Genomic DNA, 26,837 nt, shown 5'->3' on the forward strand with positions numbered 1-26,837 from the left:
GTAAGATGTAATGTGAGGAGTAGAGGAAGCTACTTAAGATGAGGTGTTTCTGTCATTTAACAAAGAAGATGAAAAGTTGGCTTGACTATGGCACACACATAAGCTCCTGAGATTCTTCAGTCTTCTCATCAGCAGTTTATCAAGAATCACGGCTTGGAAGTTTATACTGCACGAATTCAAATAATAAATAAGGCACATATTTAAGTACTCGTGTTTGTTATTAGCAATAAAGGAGATTTTTTTTCCTGGAATTTGGTTAGGATTTATCAAGCATGACTTCAGGCATGTGTTGTGTAGCTGTCTACACCTAAACTGATCAACAGGAGTTCCCTTTATAGTCCAGTGGAGAGAAGTGGGCTCTTTTAGGGTAATATGAACTGAAGTCTAGTCTCAGTTGTTTGTGTTGGCTACATCTCCATTCACTAACACAGATCACAAGGTAACAAGGTAGATGTCAAGGTCTGAGCTGGGCACACTGAGCATACCTTTATGGAAGGCATGCCTTAGGGTAAATGCAGGAGTAGTATTTTGTGATTTTCATCTACTGATTTATTCTGCCCTTTTACTCTCTGGCAAAATACATAGCAACTGTCTAGGAATGCTTTTCTAGGAAACCTGGCGAGCTTCCCAAAGCCAGATCAGGTATAAATGACCAAGGGGGTAAGTGAGTGCACAGAGACAAATTCTGGCAAAATCTGAACCAAAATGGTGATGAAAATTTTGAAGATTACTATGGGAGTCATAATGGCTGTCCTAAAAGAACTGCTGAAATGGACTGTGTCCTGTTAGGACATGCTGAAAATCACAAAATCTGAGAAAATATGGCATCTTTTTTGGTGCTTCCTGGAGTATCAAAAATTGCAGTATTTCTGAAAGTAGTAGTTCAGCTACAGCTAATGACATCTGATATGTTTTTAAAACCATGAAAACTTAATACAAAACAAATATACTCATGAAGTTCAACAAGACCAAGTGCAAGGTCCTGCACCTGGGTCAGGGCAACCCCAAGCACAAATACAAACTGGGCAGGAAATGGACTGAGAGCAACCACAAAGGGAAGGACATGGGTGTGGATGGTGGTGGATGAGAGGCTGGACATGAGCTTGCAATGTGAGCTCCCAGAAAGCCAGTTGTGTCCTGGGCTGCATCAAAAGCAGCGTGACCAGTGGGTCAAGAGAGGTGATTCTGCCCCTCTACTTCTCTCCGATGAGCCCATTCCTGGAGTATTGTGTCCACCTCTGAGGCCCCCAGCATAACAAGGATGCAGGCCTGTTGGAGTGAGTCCAGAGAAGGGCCACAAAGATGATCAGAGTATTGCAGCACCTCTCCTATGAAGACAGACTGGGAGAGCTGGAGTTGTTCAGTCTGGGGAAGAGAAGGCTCCAGGGAAGCCTTATAGCACCTTCCAGTACTTAAAGGGGGCATGTTAGAGGCAGAAGTAAGAGCTATCTGAGTATGATCACTTTTCTGATGAAAAAATAATTAACCCCCCAGTTGTTCTATAGCATAATACAGTATCACAGGCAGAAATGGGAATAAAACACAAAACTCATTCTTTTTCCAACTCCATGAAATTAATAGTAATAATTCCGTTGCACTATCAGTTGTATGCTGCATACTAATTTAGAGCTGTGCCTTATATCAGAGCTATCATATGTCAGTATAAAGTGTCTGTGTGAAATTTAGTTCTGTTATCCTTTCCTGATATGCAAATATTCTCCAGTCTATAGCATTTGTATTAGCCTTTCCTGAGGGGAACAGAAAGAAAAGGGAGAGAGTACTTTAAAATCCTGTGGCCTTACCCCTGCAAAATTGAAAAAATTGCACCTCACAAGACTTGGAATTTTGTGTAGAAGAGTTCAATTTTATTTTCATGCCACTAAGCATATATTTTAATTGTAAATGAGTATAATAAAAGGAAAACTTCGAAACCCATCAAACTCAAAGCAAGAACACAGCTGAAGTTTGCTTGAATGTGTTATATCCAGACACCCAGTGGCAGCTCTGATGTTTCTTTAGCTGGTAGATGTTGAAATAGAAAACTATAGTAAAACTGCATGTGTGTGCAGATGTGTGTACAGCACAATGGGGCTTTAAGAGATCTGCACCACACAACTGGCAGAATGGTGCAGGCTGTTCACAGTTATGTTTGCAAGACAGGGATCTTTAAAATGGAACAATGTTATAATGTTCTGGTGGGTTAGACTCCACTATCCCAGGGTCGAGTCACTCACCTCTGTAGATACCCAATAAGGGCTTGTTTTCCCTGTGCAATCTTAATTTAAGACCCCTCTCCTTCAAACAGTTGGGCTTGTGCTTAAGTGTTCTGTAGCTCTAGAGGCAGCCCTCTATTCAGTGCTTTTTGGTTTTGAGGTCTCATTGAAACTTCAGGAACTCCTGTAATACAAATGTTAAATAATAATGAACAATACTATTGAAATCAAAGGAAATAGTCATATATTCAAATGAAAATGTGAGCTATCATCAGAAGCTATTGTTCTTGTGTGTGAATTAGAACTATTACAACTATTATTTAATATCCTATTGTGATTGCAGAGGTAGATGAAAAATCTCGGTTTTGACTGAACTCTTTTTTTTTTTGAGAAGGAAAACTGAGTGTAATTTTCTATCATGTGAATTCAGATATGGTAGGATTGTGAAAGTAGATAAATTGTAGCAGGTTTGAGTGATGAAGCTGGTATGAAAGCTGCTGGGTTTGGGGGAATGACTTTTTGGTTCTAATGTGACTTTTTACTAGTTCTTTTCTCTACACCCCTTCATCATGGGGTAAGGAGAGGAAAATATATGCTTAAATCATGGAGATTTGATGGTTCTGACTAGAAACAAAAATGTTGTTAAATGAAAAAATCTTTTTATCAATGTGTACTGACTTTATGATCATTCTTTCTGTAGACGGTTGATGTTTCACTTTGAGTTGTCTGGCAGAGAAACATGATTGTTCTGGTCTCAGTAAATACAGTGAAATACAGCCACTGTTTTACTAATCCATATTAAGCTGCATTTGTCTGTATTCTGTTATGGAGTAGTATAGTATTGGGTTATGTTGGATATCTCTGTGTGTCAATTGAATATTTCATTTGTTCCTCACCATTAATGTTTCAGCCATTACAAAAATTGTCTTTGGTGGCTGAAACGACTTTGTGCTATCTTGTATCTTGTGACAGATTTGCCTGGTTGAAGTTAGTATATAATACCACTTTGGGATATCAGAAAATTGTATCGTTTTCCTTTCCAGAATCTTTATCTCTTGCAATGCAACTGGCCTAATACATCTTTAATTCAGTTTTCACCTCTCTACTGTCTTCCCACATGAATTTGCCAGTACATTTAAGCTACGTCAAAACAGGACATATTTTCAACAGCCATTTCAAAGTGTTATTTCTTGTACTGCTGTAGCAACTGGATATCTGAGTCATAGGTAGCAGCTCCACTCTGCACTCTGCTAGGTTTGCACAGAAAAAAAAGAAGGTGGCAGTCTGTAGAGCAGGTTTCTCCTGTCCTCATTCAGACATAACTTCTTATTCAAAGCAGACCTATCAATTGTTCTTCTGTGGAAGAAAGGCAGACAGTACTTTTCATAGGATCATGGAACAGTTTGAGTTGGAAGGGGCCTTAAAGATCATCAAGGTCCATGGGCAGAGACACCTTCCTCTAGAAGGTATTTTGTTGATTTCCAGAGTGAGACTGGTAGACATTTAGTGGTAATTAAGTCCTTTATGTGAATTGCACCATGACATGAAATTCGCTTAATCAGGCTTAATAGAGCGAAGTGCATGGGGATGTTTGCACAAGCACAGACTTTCATAATTAAGTCCAAAATGGCAAATTTAAGAAATGTATTATTGGAACTTATTCTGCACTGTTATCTTAATTCAAATCTCAAGAACAGTTTCATTTCTTGAACAAATGTGATGTACATCTGCTGAGTTTCAGACTTAAAAGATATTATTTGGATCTATTTATACTGTCCAGGTAGTTTTCCTTTTTAGCTCGACATGGCTTGCTTTATAAATTTCATCTCCTAAAATTAATGTGTTTCTCATCAGATCATAAATGAAGAATTTAATAACCAGACCTGAAGCAGATGAACAGAAGTATGCCACCTCTTCTTTAACCCTTATTCTTATGTGTTATTCTTGCAAATTGATAGAGCAGAGATTAATGAATGCAATAAATACTGTTCCAACCCAAGGGAACAGTTGAGTTAAAGTATAGTCTGCAAAATGTAGAACATACGATACACTGAATGTAGAAAATACCATACACTGAAATCAGGTTTCATACTGTGCAAGACGTTGGAAGTCCTTACATTACACATGGAAAAGTTTAGTTGCAGGCATTATTTTGTATAAAACACTGCCTTTTCTTGTTCTCTGACTATGCATCATCAATCTTGAATTAAAAAAAAAAGGGGGAAAATAAATCAGTAAGGACTTAGATATGCTTGTGTAAAAGTGTAATGAGCACTCCTTGTCAAAACACTACTCAAACTGTGAAGTTACTACAGTTTCATGCTTTCGGTGCTATATGCAGAAATCCTGTAAAATACGCTCAACGCTAAATACTTGCTCCTCAAACTACAGCCTACTTGAGTTTGACTTCATTTTCATGTAGTCTTTACAACTGTCAGGTATGCCAGAAGGTGCTATGCTTATTTAATGCAGAGATTTGTGCTGATTCCATCTGCTGGTAGAGTTTACCCAGAGCCCCCAACAGGAAGATTTGCTGTATTCCAGGTGTTTTTCCCTCTTGATTTCCTTACCCTCCTCCTTCCAGCCTGTACACACGCTGTGCATGCTTTTCAGCTCAAGTAAGGAGAGGCTGGGTGACAAATTAGACTGAAAGCATTTGTTTCTGCTTCTATGCTGGAAATGCTGAGACAAAAATATACTGTATGTAAAGTGAGTTAGTGCATTTATCTGACATAAGTTAATTTTAGAGATGATGCTTCACCAGCTGAATCATCCCTGAAATTAGGCTACTACTGAAAATAAATTTTGCATTTTATAGGAGACTAAAAGAAAGTAATAACACAGATAGATGTCCTGTAGAGGACATAAAGATTCCTTGAAAATACATAACAAATCTGTATTTTAGTAACTGAATGTACCGAATAGGTTTTTTAACTGGGTCTAAATACTGTTTTGGTTTTATGTTAGCATGCTTGAAGATTAGGATTTTTCTGTTTGAATATAGGTTTCCAGCATACCTGCTGGAAGGCAGCTCTGTGGAGAAGGACATGGGGACCCAGTGGACAACAAGCTGTCCATGAGCCAGCAGTGTGCCTTTGTGGCCAAGGCCAATGGTATTCTGGTGTGCTTTAGGAAGAACATTGTCAGCAGGTCGAGGGAGGTGATCCTGCATCCTAATGAGGCTGCACTTGGAGTGCTGTGTCCAGTTCTGGGCTGCTCAGTACAAGAGAGACACGGAACTCCTGGAGTGGGTCCACTGGAGGGCTACAAAGATCCTCTTATGAGAATAGGCTGGGAGATTTGAGCCTGTTCAGTCTCGAGAAGAGATGACTGAGAGGCGACCTCATCAATGTCTATAAGTGTCTGAAGGTAAAGTGTCAAGAGGATCAAGCCAGGCTCTTCCCAGTGGTGCCAAGCAATAGGACAAGAGGGGACAGGCAGAAACTGATGCACAGGAAGTTCCACCTGCATATGAGGAAGAACTTCTTTACTGTGTGGGTGACCAAGCACTGGAACAGATTGCCCAGAGAGGTTGTGGAGTCTCCCTCGCTGGAGATGTTCCAGAACTGTCTGAAGACAATTCTGTGCCCTGTGCTCTAGGATGGCCTGATTGAGCAGGCAGGTTGGACCATACGATCCACTGTGATCCCTTCCAACCTGACTCATTCTGTGATTCTGCCTAGGAACCTGTGTTAGCAACTATTTGCTCTTACAATCAAGCATTCTAGAGTCTGACTTCTGAGCCCTCAAGATTTAGGATTTTAGCATTTATTTACTTACTTATATATTCTTTCATAATTATTTCAGTTTTATCTGACATCTGATAATTTATCAAGCTATTGCTTTAATAAGATATTGCTTTCCAAATTTGTTTTCATATGTGCTCTCCATCGATATTGTACTTAGATGTTTGTATTGGGAAATTAAAAGCGGGTTGCTGCTTAGAAAAAGACGAAGAGTAATAATCTTTTTTATGTCAATGGTATCGTAAGATTTTCTTGTACAGCATAAACCTCACATCTGGCACCTACAGTTTCAGATGCTTAGAAGCTCTTTCATCATAAAATGTTCAAGTTTTGTTTGGATCATGGCAGTTCTCTTACAGTCAGTAAAATCCTGTTGGTTTGCAGACCAGAATTTTCAAGAAATTTTGTATGTTCAGTTTTAATGAACTTAAATATATAAATAGAAATTTAGACCACAATGAGGTCCTGTTTCTCATGTTTTAGGGAGTAATTGCAGAGAAAGGAGAAGATTAGTATGTATTATATCAGCTTTCCCTTGAGTAGAAAACCAAAGGTTCATTCTGATAACTTGTGTGGTATTAAGTAGATTATGCTTTGTAAGCATTAAGGTTTTATACCTAATTCCTGAAGCCACAAGTAATCTTAAAAGATGTCTAATAATAATTTGAATTGAAAATGCATTTATTGGCACAGGTAAAAGGCAAAAGGTCATGCTGATGTAGTACATGGTGTTCCTTCTTGGTTGTCCTGCACTGCTGCTGAAAAAAGAAGACTACTTCTGCTCAATAAACTCTCAGTATATGGAAAAAAACCAAGAGCATCCTTCAGTTAATAGGTCCCATAATATTGCATATTTAATGGTTGGCAAGAGAAATGTGTGACATTTGGTAATACAGCATTAAGTATTTTGAATCATCTGTGTGAGCATGACAAACATATGGGTTTGTATTCCACATTGTATTGTGGGTCACCTCTTTCTCTTTATGAATGCTCTAGCTCTTAAAAGAGACACTAATTACATGTGCAGTTAAGATAAATGCTGACATTTTTCCTTGCTAGATTCCCTGAAGAATGTATGCAGGAAGACAGCAACTCAAACTTTATAGGTGTTTTTATTTTATGGTCTTTTTTCTCCTTTTTTAAGGAGTTGGAGACATGAGGTAGACCCAAATCCCAGTCTGTTGTATAAATCTTGTGCAGTGCAGACTGGCAATTGTAGGAATTAATAACTACATTTACTAGTACTTTTTTTTTTCCTTGTGGCTCACCATCTCTGACAGAGTATTTATATTCCCCAGAACTAACATTCTTTGCTTACTTGGACCTTCAGTCTACCAAGCCACAGCTGTTCTTACTGTGCTTTCACCAATGCTGTGATATACTGAGTAGGAAAGGGATTTTGATCTCAGCTGCACCATTGTAAAATATAGTTTTATATGTGACATGTTTCCATTGACATCAGTTGAATTTCAGTGGATTTTCATGGCTATAAGCAAGATTAGTTTTTTCAAAGCCCTACAACATCTCTTACTTAAATCCCTACCTGTTGTAGCAATTCTTTCTGGCAAAAGCTCTAGGTAATCTCATATTTAGATTTCAGTAAAAGTTCCTTTTTGCACAGGCCCATGATTTTCTTCACAACTCTCCTTTTTAAGCTGAAGCTGTAAATCCCTGCTCTCAGACACTTGCAGCTAAAGCAAATAAGGGATTTGAGAACCTAGCAGGACCAATGTGTTTATCCAGCACTGGATAAAGCTTCTTCACTCCTTCTGCCACTGCTCCCATCTTCCTCCATTGCTGCTTAATTTTGGAGGCCCACAAGCTCTTTTTCCACCTGCTGTTTTGACTAGACAGTTCTGCGTGGATGGCAGTCCTGGCATCAATAGCATGGTGCCTTGCTTGGGCACAGGCTAAAAGTAGTGTAGCATTCCTCAAGGATCAAAAATTAAGAGGCAGCCTCAGCTCATACCACTGTAGTTCCAGCTGGGTGAGGCTTTTCACAAAACATACTTTCTAGGGAGATGTCTTGGCAGTAGCTGCTCGTGGCTTTTTATATCATAGCTTAGCATTTGTCATGCTTGACTAAGAAGTGGAACCCATGGGAGTAATTTCCTTCTTCCTGAGGGAATTTAAATCTGTCTCAACCTCACCAAAGCATCTCCTAACTACCCAAGAACTCTTCCATCTCTGGACACCCCTCTTTTTTGGAACTCTTCAACATGCAAAAACAATAAAACAAGTCATCAGTAAGATGTTGTAGTTGTGTAGTTAGAGGACTGGATCAGGTCAGAAGTTTGAGATGTAGTTGTTACTACTAGAACTCAAGATTTTTTCCTTGATTATTTTGTGTAATATGTGGAGTTATCCTGGAAGGCTTCCTCATCTAGATGAATGCACTAACCACAAAGCTATTTTGTAAAGGTAGAGTAGCACTGCTATTTATTAAAAAAAAAAAAAGATGGGTTTTTTTTTACTGGGCATCATTCTTTTCTACAATTAAAATCTCACCTGTAAAATTCTGCATTTATGAGAAATTTTGAATTGTGATAGTTTCTTTCTTATGATCAGATCAGGCCAATGTGCAATATTGCTTATGCAAAGCCAACCTGATCAGTGAAATAAAGTTACCACTTATCTAGCAACCCAAGAGTCCCACAATTTTTATGAACAGGTCATGTAATGAATTTGTGATGCAGATCTTTGGCTCATTTTCTGCCTGGTTCATATACTCGAGGTCTCATATACTCGAAGTGAGTTTGGGAAAATAAGAATAGAAATATGGTGACCATAACATTTCAGATTGCATTATGAGATAGGCATTTGTTCTTACTGCACGGGGAGCACGGGCACTTGCTGCAAAGTTCCAGATTCAGTTCTGAAGATCAGGAGCATACAAGTTTGTCAAATCCTTGATTGAGTCTGCATATTCTGAATGAAATGAGTTTACTCTGAGAGTTGGGCCAGGAAAGGAAAGGAAATGTGTAATTTACATTCAGTAGTTTGTTTCCACTGTGAAATGTTTTATTTTGGGGGTAAACATTTTGTTGTAACTGTGAAAAAGTTATAGGACATTCAAAATGTTTTGTGATTTGATTGTTTCCCATTTCCTTGGAAGAAAAAGATAACAAAATTTGTTTACAGAGTTTAAACAAATTTCGTTTGTTAATACAGTATTCAGGTAGGGTACAAAGCTGTCATAAAAATGGGGAATCCTGGGTACAAAACACCTACATCAACTTTCTACCCTGACACCTGATCATGATCAGTATTGTTGTCAAGCATGTACAGTTTGTGTAACAGGGTGTTACACATGTTCTTAAAGTACATGTGTATATACACATGTTCTTAAAGTACATGTGTATAACAGGTGGTAGAAAAACAATTTGAAAAACTAAACCCCTTCCAAACTGAAATTGTTAGTTCCTAAGAAAAGGGGACTTGGCATTTTTCTGATAGGATTAAACAGGAAAGGCACTCCCATTTTAGGAGGAAAACTTTAATGAGTGAAATTTTTGTAACAGTTCAAAGATATTGAAGTGCTGTATCATCAGCAAGAGTTGCAGATGGACTTTAAAGTTTCTCACTGTAATTTGTCTCTTACTGTAGGTACGTAGAGATGTCTCTGATTGTGCACCTTTCTGTTATGCAGTAAACTTTTAGTCCTGGTTTTGTTTATCAGGCTTTGTGTCGGTATTTCTTGAAATACCAATATGAATACATTTTCCAGGTGTTCTTAGTATATATTTTGTACTAATATCCATCATACAAACAGGGGGTAGAAAACAACATTTCTTCACTGAATATATGACAAAAAGTAATAATACAGAAGATAGTAAGAGTCATATTTTAGCATATATCAGCCTGCCATATCTTAATTTCAGTGGGATTGATGAAAATAGAAGTTGCAATCGAGTCTGTTCAGTTATCTGATTTCCTTAAAAGTTGTATTAGCTTTCTCTTTCATTAAAAATGGAGAAAAAATTCACTACATAAAAAATTGTCCCTTTGTTTGAAGGTTCAAGCACAAGTGCGACATGCAAAACTCAACTTTGACAAACTGAAGACTGATGTCTGTCAAAAAGTGGATCTTTTGGGAGCAAGCAGATGCAACCTCCTTTCTCATGTGTTAACAACATATCAGGTATTCAAGGAAAATTATGACCTCCAAAAGAAAGATCCTGTTAATATGTTTTTTTTAAGAAGTTGCCATGGCAATATTCAACTGTAAGAATATGTAACTTCTATTGGAGGGAAAAAGTGAAATTTGCACCAAAACAGATTTGTATTAAAGTTAACATTGCATTGAAATTTTATCCTACCTTGCAGACAACACTGCTTCATTTTTGGGAAAAAACTTCACACACGATGGCAGCCATCCATGAAAGTTTCAAAGGTTATCAGCCGTATGAATTCACTATGTTAAAGGTAAGTAATCTATAGATATCTATTTGCCCCATGATAACAAATAAGATCATACAAGGATGTAGAAAGCACACATTGATATTGTGTCCATATATTGTCTGACAGTTTATCCCTGTCTTGTCTTTTCATTTAATTACAGTTTTTCTGTTTAATGTCCTTTTGACTAGTAGGTTCGAAAACTGCACGTACAGTGCAGTGACTAAGGAATATTTCAAAGAGAGACATTATTAAGGTCTGCACTTAATTATGTGTTTTAAATGCTAAGTGGGATTGTGTTTGATTTTTCCTAAGGAATTGTAAAATCCAGCAGAATTAGGGGTTTATGTTGCTCTCCAAAATCCCACAAATGAATTAATACTATTTTGCCTTTGCATCTGTTTTTAAAAACTCACACTCTTTAAGAACATATTATTGAACTGAATATGAGTAAGTGGATGCCCAGGGTTCCCATAGTTTACTCACTTTTGAACCCTTTACTGGGAAATACTGTTTTGCTTGACTAGTGGTATTTGCTGATCCTTTGTAATCTTTGAATATGGCATATGTGCAATATCTGATGGAAGTCTGAGATCAGAGTTTTGTGAAGTATCTAATAATAATCACTAAGCATTGTGTATTTTCCTGGTCAGGCCTATCCCTGCATATGAAGTTGCTTTGTGTGTTGCAATTCAAGGTTCACTAGAGGAATGGAAAAACAGTGGAAAATTCTGTGAACCTTCCTCATAGATGTATTTGTCCTGTAGTTATTTTGGGCAATGAAATAACTATGTGATTGGCCAATACTATTTGCATGGGAGAAAAATAACATATGTCTGACAGAGGTCTGATGGAAGGGTTACCTTTGGGAAGAGAGTGAGGAATGAACAGTATGTGGCAAAGACACTCTTTGCTTGGAGAGACAATGCTCTTTGAAAGTGATTACAAGTCATAGCCTCAATCCCTGAAATGCATGTGCATATGACATGTGAAAGTAGAAGTTGGGCTGTGTTCTGCTATATAGCCTGTGGCTACCTCAGAGCTCTTGGAAAAGAATCACCTGAAGGTTTAAGGTGTAATTCACCCCAGAATACCAAACTTGTCTATACATGACTGCTGTGTTTAAAGATGTTTTCTAGAATGTGTGTTGGGAGGGAGCACTTTCTGAACTTTGAAGTGCATAAAGAGCTTGTGGAGACTGTTACTTCTGCAGCTTGAAACACCACAGCAAACCAACCAACCAAATTTCAAGCTCAATCTTTCCTGGTTGAGGACAAAAATAAAAGGAGATTTTGTGTTATCCAACCTCTGAAGAATCCTGTCTGGCAGGAAAAGTCCTCATTTGCTATGAAGTTAACATAACTTTAAGATTCTTTCTTGCATAGTCCACATCACAGAAGATGGGTTTTAGCCAGAGTTTATGTCCAGATTTCAACAGGAGACAGTTGGGCACAGCTATCTTGCCATTGCTAGTAATTACCTTTAGACTTACCCATTAAACACCAAACCAGAGAAGAAAGTACCCTTTACTTCCCCACTGTTGCTTCCCATTGCAGCCTGGGTTTAGCATGGCCAGAGTCCTGCTCAGGAGCCTGGGCACTGTGCTAGTGGGCTGTTCTCATAACTTCCCCATGTTAAACGGTTTCTGAGGAATTTTCTATGTCTGCTTTGATACAAAGCTATTCCTGTCTAATTTGTGTAGGTAGCCTGTATTGTTGCTGGGTATTTATTCTTTATCCTCTTTCATATCTAAAAATATTATTTGAACAGGACATAAGATATTTCAAGACGTATAGTAACATTTGCATACCTTGGAGAGAAACTTGTACAGAAAATGCACCCGTTCTGGAGTGCAAAGTACCCTTGTGATGGAGGATGAGAAACATGTGGGGATGCTTGTTATCTTTTGAATTTCCTCCTGTGAAACATTTCAGTACAATCTAAATTTGAAATTAGGTTGGGAATCTGTGATGAAAAAATACCGTCTATATTGAGTCCACATGTAACAAGCACTCCCTTGAAGTATCTGCAAAAATGGTTGTGAATATTGTAGTGTGTTTAAGATGCAGCCTAACTTTGTTATGAGAATCTTAACCATTTTTGTTGCTGGCCTCCTGCACTGAAAGATGTGATTTCCTGTTTTTGCACTGATATGTATGTGATAAATGATGCTAATCAGGAGGTAGTTTTATACTACAAAATTTCGTGTAAGTCTGTGCTTTCAGAAAAAAAATATTTGGGAATAAGACTATGTTACTGGCTTTCAGTATCAGTTAATTTCTTTCAGTCTCTAGAATGTGGGATTGTCTTCTATACTAGAGTCTTCCCCATGATCTCTTTGTCCCAACTGTTAGTTTCTGTTTGTGTACATTAAATGATTGCTAAGGAGATTAAATCAAAATCTGGTGGTTGCATCAGGTGAGATTGTGTAGCCTAAGAGAATAGATGTCTGCTGCTACTTCAGGTGCATTACTAGGGTAAGTCATCTCACCTCTACTTGTCACTTCTGAAGGTGTGGCACTCCCATGAGTCCCATCTCTCCTCTGCTAGACCTGGGTGTGGAATAACAATAGATGATTATGGTTAGGGAACTGACCCCTACTAGTCATATCATATGTTCATGCCAGAGTAACTATATATTAAGAAGGAGCTGCAAGCTAATTCTGCATTGAGATTAATTTTTAATGAAGTATAATAAATGGCTATTGCTGATCTAGGGTAGTATAGTTTCTGATGGAGAAACTTCCAGTCTAAAAATGTACCCAATGAAGTTGCCATGTCTGTTGTTGACTTCATGCATTAAAATGTACAATCAGAATATATAATTGCTTAAAATACACTCAGTGTGCCCGTTTCTACATTTAATTGAGATTTACCTGTGGTACTTGTTCTTGCATGAACTGCTACATTTACCCCTTTTAGAATATTTTTTCCTGTCTCATATCATAAAAGGGATCCTTCTTAAAAGAAAATTCTGAATTCAATGCTTGCAAATCATTTTTGTCTTTTATGATTCCAGAAAGGACAAAATTTTGCTCATACAAGTGATCCTTCTGAATTAAACTAAGCATATATGCATGTAGGATTAGCATTTTACTTTAAAACAAGAAATTAAGTAAACTGTTAATATTTGACTTAGATGTAGACTGTCTTACTGAAAAATTAAGAGGTGCTATGTACTGGAAAATTGCTATTTGTATTTTGTAGTATAAATATATGTTCATGTACCAGGTTTACCTCAGGAAAGAGACTGGAATGCCTCTTGGGATTGTTTCTGGAAAGAAAACATTGTCTTTAGAGATGTTTGCCAAACTCCCTTAATGAAAAGCAGCCCATTTGTTTTCTTTGCTTCAGGGTATATGCTGAGAGTAGTATAATTGTGCTATTGCAGCTGTATTTCCCAACTGTGAGTTTTATGCTTGATGAAAGATGATTATTAATGTGCTAACAACTCCATGTATAGTGATGTAAAAGTATCTGTTACTGTATCCATTGCTGTAATATTACAGATGATGGGCTGCTGTTTGGTAAAGCCTTCAAGGTATTATTGTCTCAAAATTAACTTATATCAAATGAATTCAAGTTTATTTCAGGGGCTACTTTTCATGAATAATACCTCTTTCTAATTTCTGTTACCATTTATTTGCCTTGGATACTTAATAAATATTTAGTTGCACTTCTTACATTTAAATGCTATAATACCTGAAGAGATCATACAAGGCTAGAAATAATAATAGGGCTGGTAAAGGAGTCAAAAGATGTAAATCTCAGTGCATCCATTTATTTCTGTTTAAAGTGGATTGCTGCTGCCTGTGCTCCTTACATGGTTTGGAGCACTCTGTCCAAACAGATGCTACAACACTGGTGCCTTCTGCTGACCTCTGCTGTAGTCTGGTATCCTTTTTTGTTTCTGTTCATCGCACCATGACTTTATTCATAGGCACGATTGGTTATGATTTTGTATCTCTAAGGGTTTTGGGAAGGTTTGGTATTTTTTTCCCTGATGAATGTCCATGAAGAAATTCTGAGACTACCTGCTTTTCCACTTCCCTTTCAGCTCTCCCGACAAATGAAATATGTCCGAGTTTGTGTCGCCTCAGTGATGTTGCGCTTCTTCATAAATGTTATGATGTCTTGGGGTGCATCCCTGGCTCCTGTAACTGCCCTTAGCTGTGTTGCTTTGATTTTTTCTCAGTCAAGAGGTGCATTAGTTGTCCAAGGCACTTGGGGGGAACTGTAGGCGAGCTGAGTGTGTTGTCAACACTGGTGATTTAACTGCAGAGGGCAGGTTTTGTGTGCAGTCCAGATGATCTTGGCTTGACTTGAAAGCAGTAGATGCAGGTGAAGGAATTTAGTCAGTCAGCCTCGGAATGGAGCCTGAGCTGGAACCAGAATTAACTCTACAGGGGATGAATCGCTTGTCAGCTTGGACATTTAGTCTGAGTACTGTGAGCAAGCAAAATATCACTGGATGACTTTTGGTGTTGGAGACAGAACTAAGTTAGGCAGAGTGAATGACTGCAAACTTGCTCTGCTAGTGTGTACTGCCTTACTCTTATTTTTATAGCAAAAGAGAAATTATGGAAGCTAGGAATATAGCTTTCTAAACATGCAAGGATCCTACTTTAAGCCGCATACTGGTGTAGCTCACAACAAAATCCATGTTAGTTCATGTGAGCAACCATAAGAGTGAAGCTACACATCTGTCTGCTCTGAGCAACAAAGTCAGGGATATGTCCTACTGAAATGTGATTGCTTTTGTTTGAACTCAGTCTGTGTCTTTACAACCCTGTGTAATCACTGCACTTTCTAGATTATGGAGCTTCTTCCCCTCTTCTAATGTAACCTGAAACAATTAAGAGAATATCATAGTTTGATTTTTATGCCTCCTGACAGTAGTGATCAGATTTTTGTGGGTTCGTGTTTAGAAAATGGTTGACAGTGTCCTTTTAACACTCAGTTTTATTTAATACCCATTCTCTATCTTTTTAAAATCTTTTTAAACATGTACCTTGGTTTGTAGTGCACATCAAGATGTGGAGTAGAGAGAGGCAGGGGACAGGAAAATAATTTTATTATTTGCTATCTGACTTTGAGGGAATAGTGTTGGAAGCAAATTCTTATATTGAATTATTGCATCAAAATACAGCTGCTGATTTTTAACAATCTTATCATAATCTCCATTGAAACCGAAGCTGTATTTCAGAGCTGTGTTTATTTTTCTAATACAGGAAATAGTAACTGCCATTATTATCATGCTGTTTCCTTCCCAAGGTACTTCTGAGCTCCACGTCTCTGTGCTGTGTCCATGGCTTGATCACAGTCCTTTAAATATGGGTTTCCTGAAACACTAATAAAGAAAGCATCATAAAGAAGGATGCTGATTTCCCTGTATTTTTCTTGGTGAAGATGTAGAATATTCTACTTCTGATAATTTTTTTGAATTGTATAATTAGGCAGTGGTTGAGGTAGTTCTGTTTGTCATTCAAAACTGTTACAACTTTCCTGGGGCATGCTCTGTGGTGCTATACTGGATGGCAGGCAGAGCACCCCAGCTGTTTCACCATTACCTCCTGATTATAGTGGACTCTATGTCCTAATGTGAACGTGTCCAAGATGGTTCAAGTGCCCAAAGCAGTACAGTCCCCATAATGCAGAGGTGCTGTCTTTCTCTGCACTGCACTTTTGTGCAAGGAGTGTATATTTGTATGTTTTTGAACTCTAATCCAGGTCTTCTTGGAGTCAGTGGAATAATGCCCATCAATTTTAATAGTACGAGAAATGCACTCGAATCAATACCCAGTACAAATGCAGGTAAAAGGGTAACATTCATTCACAGGTGGTCTAGCTGAGCTGTCTAATGTCCTTATTCAGAATCCAAGAAGTAGGCTTACATGTAATTCTGGTTAACGCTGTCACAGTGTCAAAAAAAAAGTGGCAACTCACAGAATAAGGTAAACTTTTTTAATGCCTCTCTTTATTATTGCTGCTTTATGGTCCCTCATCTTTTGACTGTGATGTCTGCATGCTAAGGGTGCTTATGACAAATTAATCAGCAGTTCTAGGTAGAATTAGCTTACTGAAAGGGGGGAAAAAAAGCAACTTCAGTACAGGATAGATCCATAAGTTTGGTTTCTAAAACACTGAAGTGTAGATTTCCTTATACAGACAAGTACTGACCCAAGCAGAAACTGGAATGCCCCTTCTGGGGACTCCTCTGTCCTGGTTAACAGGACAGTGCACACAAGACCTGTAACATATCTGGGAATACTTTTATTGTGACAGATGGCCTGGGCACTCTTAACTGTTATTCAACAGATTAGGCCACACTTTTTTCTTTGTTTTACAGTTCTCATGAAACATGCTATTGTTTTGTTCAAATTCCAGGTGAAAAACCACTACATTTTGTGTTTGTTAAGTTTTGCACAAAAAGTCACTTCTTTGTTTTACCCTTAGCTTTTTGGGGGGCAGAAGGAAAAGTTGGGGTGAGATGCACTACTATGACTATCAGCGTGACAAAAATAAATTTAATTACAAATGGTTGGGACTATTCACATGAAACATGGTTTTATTTTTCAGAAACTGAGTTGGGCTTTGGAAAGAGGAAAATTTTTTCACCTTCAGAGCAAAACCATTTGATAGAAACAAATATTCACTTGCTAACATCTGCTATTACTTAATTACTGTGTTCATTTTTTCAAATTTTCATACAGAATTCCTAATTAATGCATAACAGGGCAACTGTTTATACATGTTTAGTGTATTTATCACTTGAAGAGTCAGTCTATAATGCTTTATGTGTTGGCCTGTTCACTTGCTCTAATTTTGGTTATAAAAATGGTGACCGTGAAACTGCACATCGTTGTCTTGTAGCACAGTTTTTCAGATTGCAAAAGGACAGTAGGGTTTCATAATACCACACCTGGCTTCTATCAGACTAATCTTCCAAGATTTTAACCCTTGTTTTCAGGTTCAGGATACAAGTAGTATCTTCTCACTACACTGTAATTACCAAGTTTGTGTGAATAGTTGTGGAGCTAAAAAAGAGAATAAATAAGAAAAGAAGCAGTATATGATGAACAAACAGATGTAAAGAATTATTTTTTCTCATATTTAAAAAACAAACAAACAAACAAAAACCAAAAAGAAAAAACCAACCAAACAAACAAAAAAAAAAAAAAAAAGAAAAAAAAACAAGAACAAGGAGGAAAAAAAGAGGCCAAACCCCAAAACAGCAAATAAACATGCTGTCAGTGCCTACTTTGCACATACAATAAATGGTTTTGCATAGAAGTCTTTCAAATATTTACTGAGAAATACTGGAAACAGAACATGAATTTAGAAGTGGCTGTCACCTTCTTATACCAAGTGTGTTCACAGACTCGACTAAATATCTTCTACATTTTTAATTTTGCTTCATTGAGTCAGATATAGCTCAAGACCATTCTTGCTAATTCCTGTTGGTTTTATAATCTGATTTAGCCTTAAATGACACACTTTTGCTTCCCTGATTCTAGTTTGTTTTCTTCTCTTTGTTTATATTATGGTTATGGTCTAGAGCTTGCAAGATCCTGTGAATAAACTAACTGAAAAAGCAGAAAAGGAGGACCTGCAGATTGAAAGCACTAATTCAGTGGAAGATCAGCAGAGTCAGTAAGTCACATGTCCTATATATTAAAATAATAATATTTTTGTTTATAATCTGCTTCGTGGTTGTTAAAGTCACCAAAAGTAAGTAGAAATATAAGTAGAATTGTAAGTAATTCTAAAATAAAATTAGAAATAGAAATATAGACACGGCTAGTCTAATCCTACTAGTTAGCTCAATACAAGAATTTCTGAAATGTTGTAATGTGTGAAAACTAATTAACTTTATGGTGAAATTAAGAGTTTTAAAGACCCATTAAACCCTTACATGTTTTTCATCTTTCCTAGCCTTTTTTTTTATTTTTATCAGCTTTTGCTTCATTTTTTTCTTTATTAAAAGAAATGGTAAACAACTATACCTGGGAGAAGATATATGAGCTTTGTATTTCACCTTTCAGCAGCATCTCCTTTCTCTTGGGAATAGGATATAGATTACTGATTGCTCTGAGCAGCAGTCAGTTTTTGTAATGTATACACCATCAGTTAGTAATCCAATGAAGCAGTAGGTACTTAGTATAAAATATATCTAAGTGAGCTGATGCTGTCAAGGTTTGAGTTACCTGTAACTCTGAGGTGAGAGAGACTTATGAATGGACTGCTATGGGGAGGGGAGAACAGGAGAACGGGAGAATGAGATGCGATCTCTCCCCTACCTGACCATCAGGATTCAGTTGCTAGAAGATGCAATGTTGATATAATCCTGCTGCCACCTGTTGTTTTGACTGTCCTTGCTTCAATGAAGTACCCAGCAAAGGATCAGTTGTCAAAAAGCAGAGAACAGCTTGACTGATTAGTGGATTTTGCTCAACTATTTATAATAATGGATTTTTAAGAGTTCAGGTTTTCAGTCCTCTTTCTGGTTTAGATTCAGAACCACTGACCAAAACCAGTTTATAAATTGGTCAGATTTGGTGTTATTCAGATTAGAAAGGACTTGACCAAGTACCGTTTGGCAGGTGGTTGTCTCCACAGCAGTTCCCTTAAATCTGTTGCATCTCATGTGACAATAATAAAGAATGTAATAAATAACTGTTTTCCTCAATGTTGAATATAAAGTTCTAGAATGAATGCATGATTTATGCAAGATATGTGTGTTGACACCTACCAGCAAATGCATCAGATGCCATGTCATGGTTGCAAATGTTTTTATTTATGGATTATCTTTTACCTTATCTGGCATAAACCTGAGGGGAAAAAATGTCACAATTTTGCTGTCTAAAATCATAAACAAACATCTAGGACTCTAGATGTTATACAAAACAAAGCTTTTAAAGTCCTCATGAACTTTCCATTCACAGTAAACGTTCATTATAATAGAATGTGGCCTGAATCTGATTTTCGTCTACCACGAGCCTGACCTCAAGAGCTTGGGAGGTGGCTCTTTCTGTCCTGTCACTAGAGATAGATAGGAGGAATGTGCCTACCCAGTCCTTTTCAGCACCATATCAGCCTTGTGGCTACTTCATTCCCAACTCCTTGAATGGCTTTACACAAAGTAATAGCAGTTAGAAGGTATATATTCTTCATTGAAGAGATTACTTTTGTATAAGAACTGGATGTAAACCACAGCTTTTTTTTTTTCCTGTTGAGAGCTTGTTTCATCAACACTGCTGATCTGTTCTTTTAGAAATCTGCTGAAATGGGACAAAACTCACCTGTCTGTTGATTTTTAATTACTTGCTGTTAAAAAGAGAAGGGCAAACTGGTTGGGTTTCTTTTTGGTTGCTTTTTTTTTCTGGGGGGGGGGGGGAGAGGGGAAGCAGTTGTACCTCCATGATAGCTATGAAAGACCAAATGTGGAAAAGCAGAATATACTATACTTTTCATTACAGATTTAGTTATATTAAAAATAGAAGGATGGTAGGTTTTGATAGTTGGTCTTTCAATCTAATTTTTACTTTCAACAGACTTCTACCAATGAAACAATAAAAGGTAACAACAGACCAGCATATACAGCAAATGCAAGAGTCCATCTGTTTTTACTGTTTATTTATTACTGATATGATTCTGTAGCAATGTGACCTAAAAGGGGAAAAATTATTATTATTCTAGAGCCTTAGAATTAATTTCTCAATCTTTTTTCTTATTTTTTCAAATTAAGGTTGATTTCATTAGAAGAGGAGAGCCATACCAAGGAATCTAACTATTCAGGTATTTTATTTCATGTTATCATAACTTCATAAGTGCTGTAAAACATGGGGGGTTTTGTTTTGTTTATTTCCTTTATCAGTTTCACCCAGCAAATCCCTACAAACACATAAAACATAAACCCAGGAAGATCTCTTAAAACTAATCTCTTACATGTTACATCCCACTGCATTTCATTCAGTCACTCTCAGATAGATCAAATAAATAGCTTGTCTTCTGAAGTCTAATTCTTACCTTGGGCATGTAGCCTTCAAGAAAGTATTCTGCAGGTTAGTAGGTGTTGAGGCAAGGGAAGTGTTCCACTTAGCTCACTAGTTTGTTCCAGTGATTAAACATGTACTCCGTGAAAAACTTGATGAATTCAGTGGAACTTCTGCCCAAAAGCCAGGCAAAGTCATATTCAGCTGCTGCCAATGACCTTATGGGTTGTTTATTACACAGTAACACAGCCAGGCTCCATTTGGAGGTGCATAGTGAAAGAATGGGAGGCAGTGGGCACAAGTGACAGGAAGGGAAATTCTGAGCACATACTAAGAAAAAGGTGCTTACAATGAGGGTAGTGAAGTGCTGGGAAAAGTAGAATCTTCACACCTGGAGATCTTCAAGACTTCAAGAACTTCATAGCAGCAAGGCTTGGATAAGATCACCCACACAGGTCTCTCCAGCCTAAAAAATTCCTGGCTTTTAATATATCTTTTTCTACCAAATTAATGGAGAATAATTTTAATATGTCATATTTTATCCTCCATGAAGATACTTAAAAGATACTAGATGAAAATCAAGACTCCTCTCAAATCTTTATTTCAACAGATATATCACAGAATATGCCAAGTTGGAAGGGACTCACAATGTTGATGTCTTGAAGACATCTTCTGCTTTATTTTTGAAGGTTTTGTTTCCATCCCACTTTACAAATCCCTTTTCAAATAAATAACTGTACAAGACATTTCTGATGTTGTTCTCATGTGTCATGTTTTTAGAAGGTAAAATCACATTCCTGTTTCTAGATCCAAGAAGGATATCTCATTTTGCTGCAACATCAAGTTTAAAACTCATATCTGAATTTGTTGTTTATCAAGACTCAGTTCCTTTTGGTCACAGGTTTCCAGGACTCATTTATCCTTTCTAAAACATGGCATATATTCCTTATGCCTAGAGATATAACTTACAAGTTGGTGGTATTAAATTCCTCCAGCTCTGACTACAGAAACTGACTGACCACCTCTAATAGTCTGTTAGTTGTTGGCAAGTTTTTTTCAAGGGTGATTTTGTATTTACTTCCAGATGACTGCTAAAGCCATTGAATAGCAATGGATAAAACACTAAGCCTTGCAGATCTAAACTAGAAACACTTCTACTTTGCAATTATTTCTCCTAACAATGTGTTTTTGACATCTGTTAGTTGTCACGTTCCTAATCCGTTCAATATGTTCGCTATACATTTTACTCAGTGCTAACTTTTAGCTGGAAGGCTCTGCAGTGCAAAGTCAAGTTGTTTCTAAACAAATATCTTTACTGAGAAATAGCTCACAGTTTTATCAAAGAATTAAATTAGTTGTGTTTTTTTAACTAGATCTGCTTGCCATAAAAACAACAGTAAATTATTATAGGAGCATTTATTATGCTCATGTTCTTTTGCTGAATCCTATACTGAATGGCATTCTGTTAGTGTTTTAACTAGGAGTAATGGTGAGCTACCAGCCCCAAGTTACCCCAAGTTACCTACAATTACTTGAGTCACCCTCTTTAATTACTTTTGTTGTTTGGATGGGGTTTTTTTGTAGTAATGACACAATATTACGATATTTCCAGTGTTTTGAAGTTTCACCCATTTTGCAATTAATTAGATCACATATATCTTTGACAAAATATTTTAATATTCTTGGATATAAAATCTGACTTATATTTTCTTAGCAGATGTTTTCTAGAATCTCAGTTACTTATGGATTGTAAAATATTTCATCGTAATATAAATACCTTGTTCTGTCTCTTTCTCCATCACCCTTAAAAGGAACTGAAGTGTTTTGAAATACTTCTAACTACTCTGCTAAATTTTTCCATCTCCATACACTAGCAGGTCTATGCCATTGCTAAGATTTTTTTTGTCCTTAAACTACCCTTTGTGTTCAAAAGTCATACAGATATATAGTGCCTCTTGTGAGGGAGCCATGTTGCTTCTTAGTTTTCCTCACCAACTACTTCTACTTCATAACTTTCATTTTTATCATTTGCTCTGCATTTTCCCTAATATACTATGGATGTCAAGATTGTCTCCATGATGTTTACCACTCAACTAAGGCAGGCTTCCAGCACAGCTGTACCTTTTTCATTACAGAATTGTGGCCATCCATATCCCACCTATCATGACTTCTCTTTCTGATTTTGTTTTCCCCTCTACCAGTCAGTCTAGGATTGGCTTTTTCCCTCTTTAGCTCTATGCATTGTCCTTTTATGAGAGCATCATGTATATTTATTCATGTGTGTTTATGCCTCTCCTATCTCTCTCTGTACAGAGTGCAATCAGATGTGATCATGGGTTCTTAAATGACCATCTGATTCTATTTCTGATAGCACATTTCTGTCCTAGCAAAGCCTTATAAAAATAAAATTATATCAACAGCAAGCTGTTCTGTTTCCTTTAGTTCTGAACACACCTTGAAGTTTCTCTTGGAAGGTTTTAGCATTTCTCTTGAAAGGGTTTGGGATTCCATTTTTATTCCCTGTAGAGAGTTTTATTTCTCCTTTCCAGTCTCTCGTGTGAGGCTTCCAGCAGATGGGCTTTCCAGATCTGGCAATACTGTGACCAAACCCTTCCTTTGCCTTTAGAGCTATAGACTTAGTTGTCTAGGAGCTAAATTTCCCCAACGGTTAATGGTGGGAGAAAGGCATGTTCAGCAGGTAGCTCATCCCTCCTGCTTTTCTACGTGTCTTAAATGGGATTAATCACCTGAGGGAGTTGTCTTTCTCTTCACTGATAGACAGAATCAAGATGATTGTTTTGACTCCATGTCTCATGTGAGACTTGCTGAGAGTTTAAAGTGGTGGTGTTTTGTCACCTCTAGTTTATAACCCTCAGGTATACATTTTCCCTCCCATTGTTCTTAGCCCATTTACTTCCTGCAGAGGAGATGTTGTTACTTATATCCTGACCTGGGGTACTTTGTGGCAAGATTCCTTTTCCCTATTCCCAGAGTTGGTGTTAAGAAGAAGAACATACTGCCAAGGAAGGCAGTATTTAGAGAATGACAAGGTCCTGGCACATTTGCGCTCCCTCCTGGCCTAAGTACAAGCTTCTAAAAGAGATGTCTCTGCTTCTGGAGGACAGGAAAGACCTGTCTGATTCTTGCAGTTGCCTCAGTTGGGTGCACTCAACCTGAAGAGAGCCTAGGATGACAGGCAGGCATTCAAAGGAAGATCCCCCTCAGGTTATTTATTAGCAATTTGCCTCACTTCTTCGCAATGCTTGTATCTTGGCTCTTTCATCCATTGTGACCAGACTTATTTTAAACATGACTCATTTAAAACATGAATACCAACCACCTTCCATGTTGATCTTATAGTGACGTTATTTATAAGCATGGTCTTCTGCAAAGTGCAGTTTGACATGTTTATGGATCTTGATTACAGCTGACAATGGCAAGGATGTCATTTCCATGTTACAAGGAAATTGTAGCCACAAGCAGAACTCAGGTGAAGAGGCTTAAGAAAACTGCCTTTAGATGTATACATACATACTGATTGTCAGTGTGCCGCCGATCTTCCTGTGTTGCTTTTAATTTTTTTTTTATTTGTTCTTTCTTTTTTTTTTTCTTTTAGGTGCCATAGATGACTTATTAGACCTGCAACCTGAAGAAAATGGTATGAAATAATTGTGCATGTCTGTTTAATCTGCTTTTCCATCATAGTCACCAAGTGTAACTTTAATCTTAGTTCTTAAATGTTTTCACACTCTGAAAGGTTGAATGAAATTATTCTACAGCACTATTTAAAGTGTTAAAGGAAACTCAGCAGAGGCACTACTCCTGATGTCGTAATATGAAGTAAACGTTACTGGGGATAAAATGTTTTTTACCAGCTAATTCAAGATTAGGTAGACTGGAGTATATCCTGTTTGCCCCACTGAAGAGGGTTCCACTGTAAAACTTACCCCTTCTATAACATTTCACAGACTTTTTGGTTCTTTAATTGTTGAACTACAACTCTTGGGAATACACTAGTAACCACAAGATTTTTTGCTAGAAATGCACATATCAGAAACAAATAATTTAGTCCTCTTAAAACCATATAAGAACTGGTGACTTCTTCCAACCAGAGAGTTAATTAAATCCATTATGCTGTCTTTATGCTTCCATGATTGCTCAAGAGGTTGTGCTGTTTTACCATATAACATGTGAAAGATCTGGGTAAAAGTTTTATATTGAGTTTTCATATGAAATCAGAGTTTTGCCTGTAATTTTTCATTTGCTTTTCACTCATATATCTCAGAAGAATGAGTAAAAAAAACTTCAACAACAAAACCAACTGTGGCAACTCAAAAAGCAAATGAAGCAAAGAAAAAAATCCCTTTGTGTGGTTTAGTCAGTCAGACTGAGAGTGTAATTGTATTTAAGACTCTGCCTTCATGGTAGGTAAGGACATTTGCGAACACCTTGACTTCGGATTTGCCACGGGCATTCTCTTGCACTGGGGGGAAATTATCCATGTGGGGAATCACCCATGAAAGCAGAAACAGGGAGAGTTCCTCAGCTGTCTGTGCAGAAGCAGCCCTAATCTGTGGATAGATAAGGTAGCAATGATTTCTTTTCTGTGGTTAATAAAAAAGGTCAGTGCATGTCTGATAGTGGCATTTTTTTTTCTGGTTTTCTTCTTACTCAGTTCCATTCCTTGTTGGGCCTTCTTAGTGGAGATACAGAAAATGCATGTAGTTATTGCTCATACAAGTTTAGCTGTGTCATTCTTTTTTCTTTAGTCAAATAATTAACTTGATACAAAAACTGTTGTGGGGTGTCCGCATCAGCTTAAGGATGGCTATGGCACTTTTAAAATATCAGCCATTTGCCCTAATTTTACACACTAGCTAGCTTTAGGCTATTGAGTATTGCATTCTTTTCAGTGAACCAGTATGGTTAGAGGTACACTTTCATGTGTTTCAGAAGGAAGTCTTAATCCTGTGTTGCCAATCATGTACTGTTGTAATTTTTTTTAGTTTCTCTTCACTTTTTCTTTTCTTTTAATATGTGCAAAATGAGGCATGTTTGTGAAGGAATATGAGCATTGCTAGAGGCTTGTTCAAACAACTAGAAAAAGAATGTAGTGACATTGTTCTTTCAGTGTTTTATTGGAAGTTTTGGATTTTTTTTCATGGACATTTATAAGGCAGCATGTGCATACAGAAAAAAGGATTTTGTCTGAAAGTGGGCAGTGAAAACAGAGAAACAGGAAAAGAGGGTAATAGAAGATATACGGATGAAGTGAGAAAGTCCATATCATTCTAGTAATCTAGCAGAAATACCACATAAGTAATATCTCAGTAAGCAAGACTGGTTTCTAGATAACCTTTATTGCAAACAAGGGTAGAACTTGCTGCTCCTTACTTGAGGTAGCCTGAGTGTAAACACCACCCTCTCCTGCGGCGGGTGCACAGTCCCCACAGGAACATCAGAAAGACTGCTAAGCCAAGAAATGTGTCACTCCTCAGACTTCTGGTGGTCATTACACACTGCAGCAAGACCTAACTGCTCTTTAGAAGTAAAGCTCTATGTTGTACTTTCTCCTCCAGTAAGAATGGGACTCCTGCAGTGGTTACCCCGACAGAGCAGAGCTTTGCTCTGAGCTGTGCTGCTGCAACTGTTCCACTGCTGTGCTGCTGCAACTGTTCCGCTCTGGGGCACTTGTGGTTAGGTGCGGTGTTGGCGGTGTGTCTGAGCAGATCTGTTACAAGGGCTGCTCCCTTTGCATCTCCCCTTGCAGGGGCTTCCTGAAAGCAGCTTTGAGATGATGATGCCCCATAGAGATCAGAGTTCTTAAGTGCCTTTGAAATAGCAGGTGTGTTTCCCCTGTGGGAGGATTTACCCTTCTGCCTCACCTGCTGAATAACTTGAGGGAATTGTAGATACTTGGACAACATTAATATTCTTTGCTGTTTATCTGAAGATGGGAAAACAGCCTGAAAATTCAGGAGAATAAATTGTTTTCAATGGTATTTTAGTTATAGTCTAGTGGGAACATCAGGAGAATTGATGTGTTTGTAATGTTTCTATTTCTGATTTTTAGGCCCTGTCAGGGAGTACAGAGGTATATAAAAATGTGAATTAGAAAGGAGCTGAATCTCACAACTGACTTCAGTAATTAATAAAATCCTTCTATTATGTGTTTGTTTATCAGTTTCTTAGTATGTAGGTGTGTGTGCTGACTCATGAGTCTATTTTAAAACACAGTTTTGCACTTTTTTTCCTCCTCTGACTCAACTTCAACCATTTAATTATAAATTACTACAGCTATTAAAAGGAAACTTTGCTGAAAATGCTGTTGCATTTCAGTAAAATGGCCTGTTGCAACCACTGTTAATCTTTTATCCCAACCAAAAGGGTTAAAAAGCATCTTTGTAAGTTGTTATGCAACTTGGAGAGCTCAGATGATCTACCCCAACTTTGAAAAAGTGAGGTTACTTCTGTGCCTTACCACA

The 26,837-nt window shown here is 37.5% G+C and overlaps 1 protein-coding gene across 5 annotated transcripts in view; it reads left to right on the forward strand.

Annotated features, from left to right (window-relative positions):
- Positions 1-26,837, forward strand: part of ICA1 (islet cell autoantigen 1) — a 73,658-nt gene that overhangs the window by 38,167 nt on the left and 8,654 nt on the right. For all 5 annotated transcript variants that reach the window (XM_051786046.1, XM_051786047.1, XM_051786045.1 and 2 more), the window contains 5 exons: positions 9,975-10,100; positions 10,286-10,384; positions 17,916-18,010; positions 20,106-20,155; positions 23,969-24,010. In XM_051786046.1, coding sequence (XP_051642006.1) covers positions 9,975-10,100; positions 10,286-10,384; positions 17,916-18,010; positions 20,106-20,155; positions 23,969-24,010 — 412 coding nt within the window. The remainder of the gene's footprint in view (positions 1-9,974; positions 10,101-10,285; positions 10,385-17,915; positions 18,011-20,105; positions 20,156-23,968; positions 24,011-26,837) is intronic.

This window comes from Manacus candei, unplaced genomic scaffold, assembly GCF_025592945.1.
Source record: "Manacus candei isolate 608988 ecotype Guabito, Panama unplaced genomic scaffold, ASM2559294v1 h1tg000021l, whole genome shotgun sequence".
Classification (NCBI taxonomy): domain Eukaryota; kingdom Metazoa; phylum Chordata; class Aves; order Passeriformes; family Pipridae; genus Manacus; species Manacus candei.